Here is a 14,207-nt window from a genome sequence, read left to right as displayed (position 1 = left end):
GCTCGATTCATCCCTTCATCCATCCATACCTCCCCTCTCTCCATCCCTTCATCTCTCCTGCGCCACCCATTCATCCATCTCCCACCTTCCATAGGCATCTCTCCCTCTTTCCTTCCCTCTTTGCTTCCTTATTTCCCTTTTTGTATTATCTGCGGTGTTCACTTTTTTTAAGCTGGGTGGTAATAAATTGCAGCTGGGTGGTGCGCCTGGGTTAATGGGGCTAGGGAGAACACTGCCCTTGTCTTCTTTCATCAATTTCCTGCTGCATTCATCCCTCCATCCTCTTTCCATGGGACTGATTTATTAAAGCTCTCCAAGGTTGGAGAGAATACACTTTCATCAGTGAACCTGGGTGATCCAGCAAATCGGCAATGGATTTCTTAAAGTTATTTGCTATTTGTTAGCAAATGTTTTCAATCCAGGAACAGATCCATTCTAGGTTTGCTGGATCACCCAGCTTCACTGATAAAAGTGTATCCTCTCCAGCCTTGGAGAGCTTTATAAAAACGGGGCCCATATGTCCATTCCACTAAATGCTTCCATCTCTTTCTTTCTCAATTCATTCTTCTATCCCTCCTTTATACTGAGTCTTTCCATTTCTCCAACTCTCTGTGGCTCCATCCATATATTTATCCATCTTTCTCTCTCCCTCCATTTCCATCTATAGATCTATCCTTTCCCTCCCTTTTTTTCTTTTTCCAATCACCCCCCCCCCCTCCAACCTCTGTCTCCTTTTCCCTCTCTATTTATTATTTCATCTATCTATCCATCCCTCTCCTTCTATCCATATCAGTCCATCACTCCATCCTTTCCTCCCTCCCTCCTTTTTTCCAACCATCAATTTTCCATTTTTCCTTCTCTCTCCGTCTCCCTTCGTTTTTTCATTCATTCATGCTCCCTCCATCGGGCTGTTTTTACAAACATAGTTAATTGATCTCTGACATATTTATTCCTTTTGTCTATTGCCGTCTGATTGTCTTTGAGATATTTTGCAAATCTTCATATCGTGTATACCCCCCACCACCCATACACTTCCATTAATACAATCTCAGTATAAAGTAATATAAAGTAACAGACTGGTAGAAGCTTCTCAGGGATCTTCAGTGAGCAATTCACTTATCCCCTCTCAGGATTATTAGCATTATGGATGCTGTTGTATATACCAATCAGCCTGATAAGTCCGTGGAGCCTTCCAATACCTCTTGCTCAGCAGACCTGTCATTAAATCAAATGTTTTGCTGGGTCAGTAAATAACGTCGATCAATCCGCTCACTCAGCTTCGTCTTCTTATTGATTATCGTTACGGCTAAACGGTTAATGGTGCTCAGAATTATTTACGGCGCACTGTTTTCTTCCCTCTTCATAAATTAGGCCCTGCCTGATGTTTTGAAAGATGAAATATTTAATTTTTTATGTTTAGATGATAGATAAGCAGTGGGGTTGGTGACGAGGTTGTGGTGTTTGTCATTTTCTGCACATTTCATTTCCTTTTTCAAAATGAGAAATAAGAAGGAAATAGGAGAGCTGGCTCAGAATCATATCAGCAGAATATTGTTCTATATCCTGGGGTTATACCTTCTGAAAAGTGACTGACTGAGGGGATTTAGAAAGATACACGGCGATTTATTATCTTATTGCTTTGAATTATTCTCATATTTCCAGGTCTAAACAATAACCCCCTGGCCTAATATTGTGTTGTGAGACTCATTCTGACATGGCTCCATAAAACTTCACTATGGTATGCGATACCAAGATGTTACCAGCAGATCATTTCGATTAAACTGGCCTGCTCCCTTCCCATATTGCATCCTGCTACCTCCATGGGCCAGGATTCCTTCCATAGTGCACCCTGTTGCCATTACTGGTCTGCCTTCCTCCCCTCCATGGGCTGGATTTACTTCCATGGTGCTGACTTCACCATCCAATGTTCTCCCATAGTGCACCCTACTGCCTCTGCCAGCCTGCCTTTTTCCATGGTGCATCCTGCTGCCATCTCTACACCATGCCAATCCACCCAACCATCCACTTGATCCAAAAGAAAGAAGTCATTCCTCAGGCCAGGCCACCTTCTTCCACTGCTCCATGGACCAGTTCTGAATCTCATGTGCCCATTGTCAGAGGTTTTGATGGTGGACAGGAGTCAGCATGGGCATTTTGACTGATCTGTGGCCCCAAACACACCAAGCTTTAATACATTGTGTGCTTTGGCACATTTCTATAATGAGAAGCAATCTAGAAGTAATCTGTAGGATTGGACCAGATGGGCTGGCCTCCCACCATCAGTGAGCCTTGGTTGGCCATGACCCTGAAGCTGGCTCCCCCGTTGTCTTACCTCTGGACACTTTTGGTAGGTGCTAATAACAGCTATAAAATTTTGATTATCTGCACTTTCTGATGGGTCACAGGCAAAAAAGAAAGGTTTAATCTCTCACAAGCAGCACGAAAATGCAATTGCAAACGCTCCACAACTATACATGCTAATTTCAGTATTTTAAACAGAATGATGAATTTCAGTTTGTGCATTGTCTAGTTCCCCTCTGTCGGTGAATCTCTGAGTTTTGGATAGAGCGAGAAAACGTTAGAAGCTCTGCATGCTTGGTATTGAAATTTCTGCTGCCAGCAGGTTCCCCACTTCTTATTAGATAGTGCTACTAGATGGTGATGCTTTGCTGTGCTATCCCAATTCCTCCGGTATGGCTGGGCAGGAAAGAGGCAGGGTGCCTGCCCTGAGACGGAGCTCCCGGACGGTATCCCTCTGATTAGGGTAGAGAAAACTTTGGTCTTGCCACTAGGCCTGAAAAAACACTGAATCCCGCTAAGTGTCGTCTTATCCGTAGCGAACCCGGGGTTCCTTATTTCACTTTGAGTTTGGGAAGCTCATTGTGATTTATGTACACTGGCACATCACTTTAAGCTGATTTAGCACCACTTTCATTCTGCATTAGCTGCGGCCCAGATTTTTTCCCTTATGAGCCAGCCCTGAAGTTTGGGGGGTGCTCTGGCCTTATGGTCAAGCGATCTCCCTTAATTGGAGTATCTCTTCAGGAGTGCTCTCAGCCAAGTATCTGGTGAGCAGGCTTCGGTCAGCCCGAAGAGAAGCCCACTCGGCTTGGGGTGGGTGGTCTTAATACTTATCCCCTGTCAGGAGCGTAAAACCCTGGGGGGTCTGGGGAATCTGGATGGGGTCTTCAGAGGAGGGATCACAATAGAACCCCATTGCACTTTTTTTGTGGTGTATTTTATGTACGTTCACTTTTTAACCGAGCACCAGAGTTTTGTGTAGAGGATCACGATTAGTGGGATTCAATAAAAAAACAAAAAAATCCTATTCTTCTGCAATCAAAAAATCTTATAAACATTTGTATCTGTTATTTATCTGATTTGTATCTGCTATCTGTATTAACACTTTCTTTTCTGGTGACACTTTGTGTGTCAGGGTGTGACAGGCTGCCAGTAAAGGGCATCCAAAAAGACGGGAATAAAAACCTCCTTTATCAAGAGGAAGCTCTAGTTGGTGACTCTGCCTAGGCTTGGGTAATGTCATCAGTTTGCTGCAGGCAGGAGGAACCATTGTTGCAGAATGCAGCATTGTGACTTTGTAGCACAAGGTGAAATGCTGCAGCAGGGTCTAAGGGTTTTTGGATCTCAGTGTATATGATATTAGGGACATCAGGCACAGAGATGACATGCTAAGTATGTTTCGGTAACTTCTATTTCTGCTCTGCCATACGATAGCTAAATTTTCCTCCATAACGACTTCTCCTTCCTCGTGCTGCCCACAGAACTTCTGATTAGAGATTGCAGAATTACAGACTAAAAAAAGAACTGGAAATGGTGGTTTCAGTGCTGCAGAGGAGGAACGTCAACTGTGCTCCACTTAGCGAACTAGAGCCAGAAATCCCCCCACCCCCTTCAAGGGGGGAATTCCCTTGGAGCATCATAAGTAAATGGAATATTACTGAACTGTGCCATCTAATGCAAAGTACATTGTACACCATCTGTCCCCTCTGTGCTGTGTGTATGCAATGTACCAACGGCTGAGCTTTGTGTGTTTTATAAAACATTAGAAGTATTGTACTTATTATGGCTGCGCAAGAACAAAGTGAAAAGAATCGAGCCACATCACACTGTGCAATATTATGGTTAGGTCCAGTGGTCAACCACAATGGGGGTGTAATAGAATTATTTTATGATGGTGTTCAGCGCTCGGTCTTGTTGTGGGTGTAATGTCCTATAGTGTATATGAATTGTAATATGATTGGGTCCAATGGTTGGTCATGTTGGGGGGTGTAGTGTTTTATATAAAGGGTGTCATAGAATTGAAATATGATGGTATTCAGGAAACGGTGATGTTGGGGGTGTAGCGTTCTCTCTAGAGTGTCAAAGAATTGTATGATGATGTGTCTGGTGGTCGGTAATAGAATTGTATGATGATGTGTCTGGTGGTCGGCCATGTTGGGGGTGTATTGTTCTATGTATGAGCTGTAATAGAATTGTATGATGATGTGTTTGGTGGTCGACCATGTTGGAGGTGTATTGTTCTATGAATAAAGTGTAATAGAATTGTATTATGATGGCCTTTGGTCACTCATATTGGGGGTGTAGTGTTCTATGTATAGGGCATTAAAGAATTTAATTATGATGGTGTCCAGTGGTCAGGTATGTTGTGGGTGTAGTATTCTATGTATAGGGTGTCAAAGAATTGTATTATGATTTTGTCCAGCAGTGGGTCATGTTAGGGGCATAGTGTTCCATGTAGGCAGTGTAATAGAGTTGCATTATAATTATGTCCAGAGCTTTGGTTAACTTGGTCTAAGTTCTAATAATAACCTATTTTGTTTATCGAGTCAGATGTAGAATGTCTTTCTCTGCAAACATTTGAGAACAGATTTTGTTCCTGTCCAGTGTTTGTATAAAATGAGGTCAGGAGGACATCTGTAAGACTTATTGCAGAACAGTGTGATCTTATGATGAGCAGGGCCAATTGGGAAAGGGGGGGGGGTAATAAACTCAAGCAATGAGGACATCAGGAGGAGTTTTAGGCGTTGGACACCCTGAGGAACCATGAAGGTCAGCTGTCCAACATGCAGGCAGCAGCCAGTGGGAGGTTCAGCTGCTGGGTGGGAACCATGAACCACATTATCGCGTTGGAGGTTTAGCGTTCTATGAATAGAGTGTATTACAATTGCATTATAACTGTATCCAGTAGTAAGCCATATTGGGGGTGTAAAAGAATTGCATATAACCATAAACCCATATACAGTATACAAATTACATTTCAATTCCTTTAGGTAAAAAAAAAAACAATTATTCTTAGCAGCTTGCAGATATTTTACACATTGCCCTTTGTGAAGTAACAAATCTATCCTAGAGGTATCAACTCTCCTTGGTGGTATGGGAACCAAATAATGGGGATCTGGATTTCTGAATCATTAAAAATAATTGGCACATGATTCTCTGCATTATTAAACCTGGACAAATCGATTGGTGTGCCAGATGAGAGGCAAGAAACATTTTAAGTAACTAAACCTTCGTTCTGTGTTTTGATTGCACGAGGACAACGAGCAAAAATCTCATTAGTTGTGGTTGGCTTTGTGTATTTGTGATTGTTGTTGTTAGAAATAAATGTGAAAAACTCTTTATGATTTTTTTATTCATTCATTCATTTTTTTACATCTGTAAAGCAAAGCCTGGCCATAGACATCTTATGAAATCATACCTGGTACCTAGTGGGATTGATAATGATGATGATGACGATTTGAAGGAAAACCAAGGATGAGGAACAATTATGCTACAGTATTCTTTTCAGTATTCTTCCCAACTTTTCAGTAATTACCCAAAAATAGCTGGGTGGTTATTGAAAATTGCTGAGTGGTGCGCCCAGCTAAAAGGGACTGGAGGGGAGAACTCTGTGCTTCAAGCTGACAATAAGTTGTACAAAGGTTTGCTTTTGGGGCCTAGTCATATCTATCCATATAGAGTGGAGGGTGCCTTTAGGGCTACAACACACAGGCATATTTTCACATGTGCCCCGTTCTGAATTAAAAATGAAAGGAAATGAAGTAGCTGACCTATTGTAAGTGACCCACAACTCCTTTTCCAGACTATCCAAATCATCATTATCAATCCCTAATTCTGATTGCTCTCCATCAAGGAAAGATAATTGGAATATTAGATCAGTTGCTTTAGAATAAATTGTGCAGCAAATCCGCTTGTGTGCTGGACCTTAATACACACTGGGGTTTACATCTTCACAAGTGCCGTTACCTTGGGCAGGCGCCAAGGGCTTGGTAGATGTCCAGGGGGTTCCGCTACAACCTTCATGCACCTGAAATTCACCAGTGGATAAAGCAATTGGTCAGATCTCAGCACCTTCCTCCCACTACATTAGGGAGGATGGACTTGACACCATTTGGTATCTGATGGGGCCTTGGCAGTTCAGGCAATGCCAATGGATCAACTCTTTTGTGCCTACTGCAATCCTTATCAAAGTCAATCAAAGGAATTGGGTCCACATCCTGCCTGGAGCCCCATTCTTTCTCCATTCTCACCTTTTACTACACATTAATGCACATTTCTGTATGTTTATAGGCTTGTGGGCTAGACATATGTTTTGGTGAGAAAAAAGCTATTGATTGGTACATAAAGCTGCAAGTCAAATGCATCTTCACCCAGGAAAATCAATTGCTAAAGACTCCTCACTATTCAACATGCATTGCAGCGCTTTTATTTTGCTTTGCATTGCACTGCATAGATCCACCGGCTTGCATACAATTCTTTTTAAATCCTTCCTGCAGTAACAAACATGTGTTATACTGCAGGCAAATGCACAGATGTGTCTGGGCCATAAACAGCACTTACTGGAAAATGAAATCAGTGAATTGGTGATGTTATACAATAATATTATTGGCTGTGCTGAAGCCAGAAGGTCAGCTTTGTTTAATTTTATAGAATAACAACCTGCTTTTAATGTACCTGTATTAACCATGCTAATATGTCTGGTAGGGAGTGAAAGGAATAGGTCCCCTGAAGCTTCACTTTGCTGCCTGGCCAGTTGAAGCTCTTTGATGTTATCACTAACAGTGCAGGAGCAGCTGTCCTGCATTGTATAGGAGGAAAGCAACACAGAAAGTACCAGACAGTGGAAAAGAAGACTTTTCCTTACTTTATTCCTCACTCCTGTAGGATTTCCCTGTGTTTGACTGATCCTCCTGAGCTCCTTTGCCGTACTTTCCAGTTCTTAGAGACAAGGAACAGGGCAATTTTTAAGCTTAAAGTATAAAGTCAAATGACATGCCCTACCATTCCCCCAATATACAGACCATAAAAAATGATATAAAATAAATAAAAAAATTTATTTTGGAGGCTGGAAGAAGGTCAAGTAAAAATAACATTTTATTGAGAAGTATATATTCATCCAAAAAGGGGGTCACTGGCAAAGGACGGATAGAGTGAATAGACCCTCCGGATACAAGGTACGCCTTCTTTAAGACACTCCATCTATTGGTTGCAGGCTTTGATGTCCTCCCCTTCAATGTAGGACCAATACGGCTCGCCCACAACACTGGAGTCTTGGAGAAAAGAGAAGGGAACAAGGAATAATGGAAATAAAAGTGACTTTTACTGGTACCTTGGGCAAAAATTAGCATTTATCTGTAAGGCCCTGGTCGAGCACCAGTTCTTGCAAGACATCAGTCCCCCAATTTAAGACCGCAGTCTTCACCTATGGCAAGGCCCCGCTCAGCTTAGGGAGGTTAGTTGCGCCTTCCCAGCACATTGTTGCCCCTAGAATATATGTGAGCAATGGATGGTGTCTGGGTAAGGGCTGGCAGAGGACCAGGAGCCACAGATAATGCAGTACCAAGATTCTAGCTGAGGTAAATTCAGAATACAGAGCCAGAGGTCATACACAGGCAATCAGTCCACTAGACGGCTAAAGACAAAGCAAAGTCGGGGGTCATGGGCACAAGGTCGGTGCAGGCAGCACACAATCTTACGGTCAGAAAACAGGCAGAATCAACAACAGTAAAACCAACAAATAACACACCAGCAGCAGATCAGCCCAGCTTAACACTACAACAGGCATTGGTGACCAGGAGCAGAGAGGCTAAAAAGTCCCAGCAGCCAATGACAGGGCAGGATGAACCCAGGGACTGAGTGCCCCTTTAAGCATTCTGCACTTGTGACTGGAGATGTCGGATTTGGCTTTGTGAAAGGAGCCTGGAACACAACTCCGCCAAGCGCCTTTGACATTGACAATGTTTGTTGTGAGACTTGGAGTTGGGTATAATTAGATGACCTATTTCTCGGGGCTTCTTTTTTTTTCATTTTCTGTCAGAGCTTAGAATAATGTTGTGACTTTGGGCTGAGTGCTGTAACGTCCCCTCGCCGTTGTGTCTTTGCAGAAATCCGCAGTCAGCTGGTGGAACAGTTCAAGTGCCTGGAGCAGCAGTCAGAGTCGCGGTTGGCTCTCCTCCAGGACCTGCAGGAGTTCTTCCGCAGGAAAGCCGAGATCGAATTGGAATACTCCCGGAGCCTGGAGAAACTGGCCGAGAGGTTCTCTTCCAAAATCCGCACCACCCGAGAGCAGCACCACTTTAAGTAAGAATTTGGCGGCCATTCGAGGCTGAGCATAGAAGATATGTGTCCCTGAAAAGCACCAGAATATCATATAAAGTATAAACCTTACATCTCCAACCATGGAAATTTGCTGGAGAAAGGTCAAAACCCTAGTTTTTATTGCTGTCTGGGGACTTTCACCTATTTGCTTTTGGAAGGGTGGCATTGTCCGAGGGACAGATATTTTTCCATCATTAACATTTTTCAGGAAAGAGGAGAAACCTTCAAACTGGGAGATCTGTTCCAACCTAAGAAGGAATTTACTTTAACTTCCCATTGCGTCTCTTGGACAGAAAATGAAGGGAAATTTCCTTACCAGGGAAACAGACAAAAAAACCTGGCAAGTTTATTAGCAATTTCCTGCTAATATTGGACAAATACCAAGTTATCAGGATGATAGGTCAACCATTGTGCATCCAAATTGTTCAGCCTTGTATGCCTGTAACAGCGCAAAAGGTTTATGGGATTTGTAGATATGAATTCTAACAGTGCATTTTAATGCTTTATGTCCACAACAGCCTTTGAGTATTGAGAGAGGGAGGTTGCAGAACACAAAATGATGGACAGGAGGCTGTAGACCACTTGTAGAAACACACAGTGGAAGCTGTGCTACAGGGTAGCTTCAGATGTTTGTTACCTTGTATTGCTCTTATCTGGGGTTTATCTTTAATTTTGGCTTTTTTCAGGAAGGATCAGCATCTCCTGTCCCCGGTAAACTGCTGGTATTTGGTTCTGGCCCAGACGCGACGGGAAAGTAAAGACCATGCCACCTTGAATGACCTCTTTCTCAACAATGTCATTGTTCGCCTGTCACACATCAGCGAAGATGTGATCCGTCTCTTCAAAAAGGTGAGCTGGTGTCCCCATGTGTATCTCAGGGTCATCTATCACTTTGTGATTTATTTCAGAACATTATGGAATAAAGCACCATAAAGGGGCAGTCTGTTAGCTGATGGAGCAAAACATTTTACATCAAGGCTGGGCTGGCACAGAAGCAAGAATGGTTTGCACTGTGGTGACGGTGGGGGCAAAGTGAAGGGGTATGTAGCCGTAGTGGGAGCCTCTCCTGCTTTAAGCTTTCAGCTGTCAAAAAATGATGGCTTCTGACCCATTCTCCAAGCGTAACCTGCAGGACTGTCAGTTCACTGCCAGGTTCTGCTCTGTGTTTTGGAAGAGCTAACAGCAGCTACTGAGTGAATGAAGACTGCAAACAGATTGCAGGCCTAATTCATAAATCGGTGCTTTTGAGCAAATACAAAAAATAGCTTTTCCTTGGATCTGCCTATAATTCAATGATTGTCTGACTGTAGGGACACAGGTTGCTAATTATTTTCTATTCTATCCAAAAAGGTTTAGACTAGAGTTACTTCAAAGCCGAGCTCCATTCAGAACCAAAAGGAGAAGGGTTAGACCTCAAAATCTCAAAATACCATATTTGATATCCGTTTATGTTGGTACAATTCTAACTGCACATTTCTCTTTTATAGAGTAAAGATATTGGCTTGCAGATGCATGAAGAATTGGCGAAGGTCACAAATGAACTTTATACTGTAAGTATCCCAGTGGAAATCTTCTAAAACCAAATTTAAAGAGTTTGGAATCCAAATCAAGTCAATGATAGAGTGCTAGGAGGTGTTATGGGCTGCCATGGACATGGAGGGATCCAACCTTTCCTGAACAACCGAATCGCAAAACATAAACGCACACTTGGGCCAAATTTTTGTAAATATCACAAAAACTTTATTGAGCCAAGTTTGCATTCAAAATCAAACCCAGGCAATCCCTGACCTATGGTCACATCTATGACGAATCTCTATCTAGGTGAAATGCATCTAATGAGACAGAGCGAGGTCTGATGGTGAATAAATAATCCACACATTGCACAGAAAAGTTCTTGGATTTCTAATAAAAAGTGCCTGGAATTGTGGCTTCTAGTATCCTGAGTACAAAATGGATATTTTAGGCATATTGCTGTATAATTTTGGACTTATTGTCTCTTACTGTCTTTTTCTGTCTTTGGAATTTAATTGATGAGCTCCTGGTGTTTGCTCTATATATTCTTATTCTTTTTGCTGTAGACTAGCTCATAAAAATCTGGCGGGGTGTGTGATCTCAATCATGGGTGCAGCAAGTGTGTGGAGCTGGGAACCCCAGGTTCTGTTTTGGAGCTTCTTCTGGGAAGGTTTTCTGATATTGGGTTGTAGTAGGGTTGAGGTCAGGGCTCTGTACAGGACACTGAGTTCCTCCACACCAACTGGTGACACCATGGGCCTGATTTATTAAAGCTCTTCAAGGCTTAAGAGGATACACTTTCGTCAGTGAAGTTTGGTGATTCAGCCTGGAAACCTGGAATGGATCTGGCCCAGGATTCAAAACATTTGCTTGCAAATAGCAAATGACTTTGAAGAAATACATTCCAAGTTTGCTGGATCACCCAGCTTCACTGACAAAAAACTATCCTTTTCAGCCATGTCTTTATGGAGCTGGCTTTGTACCCCGGGGCAAAGTCATGCTTGTGCTATCACCAAACTGTGACAAGGCTGGATGTGCACAAACAGGCATGATGTATACATAACCCTTTATCTCCATTTGTAAATGAGATCTGTGAGCTGAGTTTTATGTGGGCCACTCGCATTCCCAAATCACCTCTCTTTTGTTTCTTGCACAGGTGATGAAGACGTACCACATGTACCATGCGGAAAGCATCAATGCAGAGAGCAAGCTAAAGGATGCCGAAAAACAGGAGGAAAAACAGTTTAGCAAATCCGCAGACCTGGGACCCAACGCTCTGAGGCACGAGGACCGACAGCAGAGACGGAGCGCTGTGAGGAAGATTGAGAAGATGAAAGAAAAGGTGAGGATGCAATTTCAAATTTTGGGAGGCAGCAATTGTCACCAAGCAAATTCTGTAATAAATTTTACTGGTCTGTGATCTTTCGCAGACCTAATAAAAGTGCAGAAACAAAAAAAAAAACTGATTAGTTCTTTAAGGTTGTTGTATTTGGAACTCTTTGCATGAACTGACATCCTATTTGTCTTCGATTATTACTTCCAGCGCCAAGCCAAGTACTCAGAGAACAAACTGAAGTGCACCAAGGCCAGGAACGAGTATCTGCTCAACCTGGCGGCAACTAACGGCTGCATCGGCAAGTACTACATCCACGATGTGTCCGATCTCATAGATGTAAGTAAAGGTGGCTTTCTGTTCTGTGTACAGTGCATATGGTATTGAGGGGAACTCAGGGATGCACATTATTTTTTGCATAAAAAAAAAGTTATGTGAGTTTTTTTGTCTTCCAGGAAAATAAAGTTAAAATGTGCCCATGCAAAGCCACTTGTTTGCATTTGCAGATGCTTGGGTTTATTGTCCTGCAGACGTCCTCTTTAGGGTCCAAATTCCTCTGCTTGGGACTGGGAATTGGCAGCTGGGATTCAGATGAAGTAAATAAATTGTATCAAAACCTACAACTGTAACATATTGCACCATATCAATCCATACATATTCCAGCTGCTTTAGTTTTCTCTTAAAGCCTTTTTTCTCTTTTTTTGTCACCTGATGATCCTACCAGTAAAACGCTTGCTATGTGACTCTCACTCATTAAATTGGTAAAGAAACATCAATGTCATACTGAGATAGAAAGTGTCATTGGATGACTTCTTCCATATAACACGTAGGTTGCAGAGAGAACTAAAAGGACTGTGACCCTGTATGATCTATTATAGGGCTGTGTCTACAGATTGCTTCCTGAAACAACTAGCAAAAGGGGAAGCAACAGCTTTAATTGGCTCTTTTTTATTGCTTTGCCTAAACATGATAACCAATATAAAGCACTCCATCATAAGAAGTTTTCCACTGATGATATATCCCTCATCAGCAATGATTAACAAGAATTCCTATCTGACTACAATGTACAAGTCATAGGTGGGCAGTACTGGGCTCAGGGGTGGTGGTGGACCTTGTATGTACTGGATGATCCCTTAAAGGAAGTCTGACTCCAGCCATTTTTTAACAATTTTGGACATTGTGGAAAAAGAATAGAAAATCTCATGTATGGTCCATTTACTGCAACATTTGTGAATCAGTTCTTTAAGCCCAAGGGAACTTTTAGTTTATATCACAAAAATATCCAGGAGCATCGAAACAGAATTGTGCAATGTCTAAAACGGCCAGCATTGTGCAAAGTGAGCATCCTTGCTCTATGTGGAAGCAGTGGCCTCTCTAATGAAGTGAGATACACATTCTGCTGGATACACATCCATTGCAGGTTTATCAAAAGTCTGCAAAGTCTTACAATAAGTTTTCAGCCACAGCATGAATAGAATAGCCTATCCCCTGCTAGCATGCTGCAGAGAGGGAAACTCTCCACACAAGCAGTGGCCTCTCTAATGAAGTCAGACACACCCCCTGCTGAGTCAGAGCTAGAGCTCTCTAATCACGAAAGCCCATGTTCTCATTTGATTGGAGAGTTCTAGCTCTGACTCAGCAGGGGGTGTGTCTGACTTCATTAGAGAGGCCACTGCTTGTGTGGAGAGTTTCCCTCTCTGCAGCATGCTAGCAGGGGATAGGCTATTCTATTCATGCTGTGGCTGAAAACTTATTGTAAGACTTTGCAGACTTTTGATAAACCTGCAATGGATTTTGCTTTTTTAATCCATTTCTTCCATTTTTGTCCATTTTGCAAGTAATAGGTTCAGGAAGCCTGACATTTTGGGGTGAATTCCCCCTCCTTCCCAATACTGTTGTCTCCCTGCTGGGTAGTGGGGAGCAGATGGCTTTACGGCTCATCTCATCTCTTTAATTACCTCCGGCACACAGAGGACGGCAGACATGGAGGGGCAGACCCAGGTGTGCCAGGCAGATACCGATCTGTGTGCCGCAGGGACCTCTGGATCGCATGTCACTGATTTCTGTTCATTTCAACAGCCTGACACAGATGTGACCCCGGCACAGCCACACAAACAAAACAACATTCAGCTCCACTATTCCAAACCGTCACCGATTGCTGCTTCACCCAGCCTGGATGGCCGGGACCAAAAACCCAGGGAATTTTTTTCCAAATGCTTTGTGAGAAAGTAAATTATAAACCTTTAAATCTGTGCAAACTCCTATTTATATGGCCCTACAAATCTGTATGAATACATTCCAGAAATGAGGAAACATTTTCTCAGTCTTTTATCTCCCAGTGATCTGAATGCAGCATTGTAACAAATTACAGGAATACTCCAGGATTTACATGATTGTGTTATCTCAGAGCTGATATCTCACACAGAAGTAGATGATAACCCTGGATGATGCCTGAACAAAGTTTGCTCCAACCTTTTGGAGCAGTGAAATGTAATAAATACCTGGTAGCATTACAATGACGCATTGCTTAGCATGCATCTACTTTTCAACCCCTCCCACATTGTGCCTATACGTGTATTTATGTTTTAAGTGACCAGGTGCTTTCGTCTTGGAATTTTAGCGCTGTGTGTTGATTTTTGTGTGGTGCTTACACAGCTTCTGTCCTGAGATTGTCCTGAGTTGTATTAAAGTAGGGGGTTGCAGCGTCTCATTTCTGCAGGCACCAGTGCACCGCTGCACCCTT

At 42.6% G+C, this 14,207-nt stretch overlaps 1 protein-coding gene across 1 annotated transcript in view; it reads left to right on the top strand.

The window, feature by feature from the left end:
- SRGAP3 (SLIT-ROBO Rho GTPase activating protein 3) overlaps positions 1-14,207 on the top strand; it is a gene marked incomplete in the record, with an annotated part of 70,540 nt that overhangs the window by 30,000 nt on the left and 26,333 nt on the right. Inside the window, 5 exon segments of the mRNA XM_072420470.1 lie at positions 8,406-8,601; positions 9,306-9,468; positions 10,107-10,169; positions 11,288-11,473; positions 11,675-11,803. Coding sequence (XP_072276571.1) covers positions 8,406-8,601; positions 9,306-9,468; positions 10,107-10,169; positions 11,288-11,473; positions 11,675-11,803 — 737 coding nt within the window.

This window comes from Pyxicephalus adspersus, chromosome 8 (assembly GCF_032062135.1).
Source record: "Pyxicephalus adspersus chromosome 8, UCB_Pads_2.0, whole genome shotgun sequence".
Classification (NCBI taxonomy): Eukaryota; Metazoa; Chordata; class Amphibia; order Anura; family Pyxicephalidae; genus Pyxicephalus; species Pyxicephalus adspersus.
Note: the sequence above shows the minus strand (reverse complement) of the source record. Positions and strands in the feature narration are given on the sequence as shown.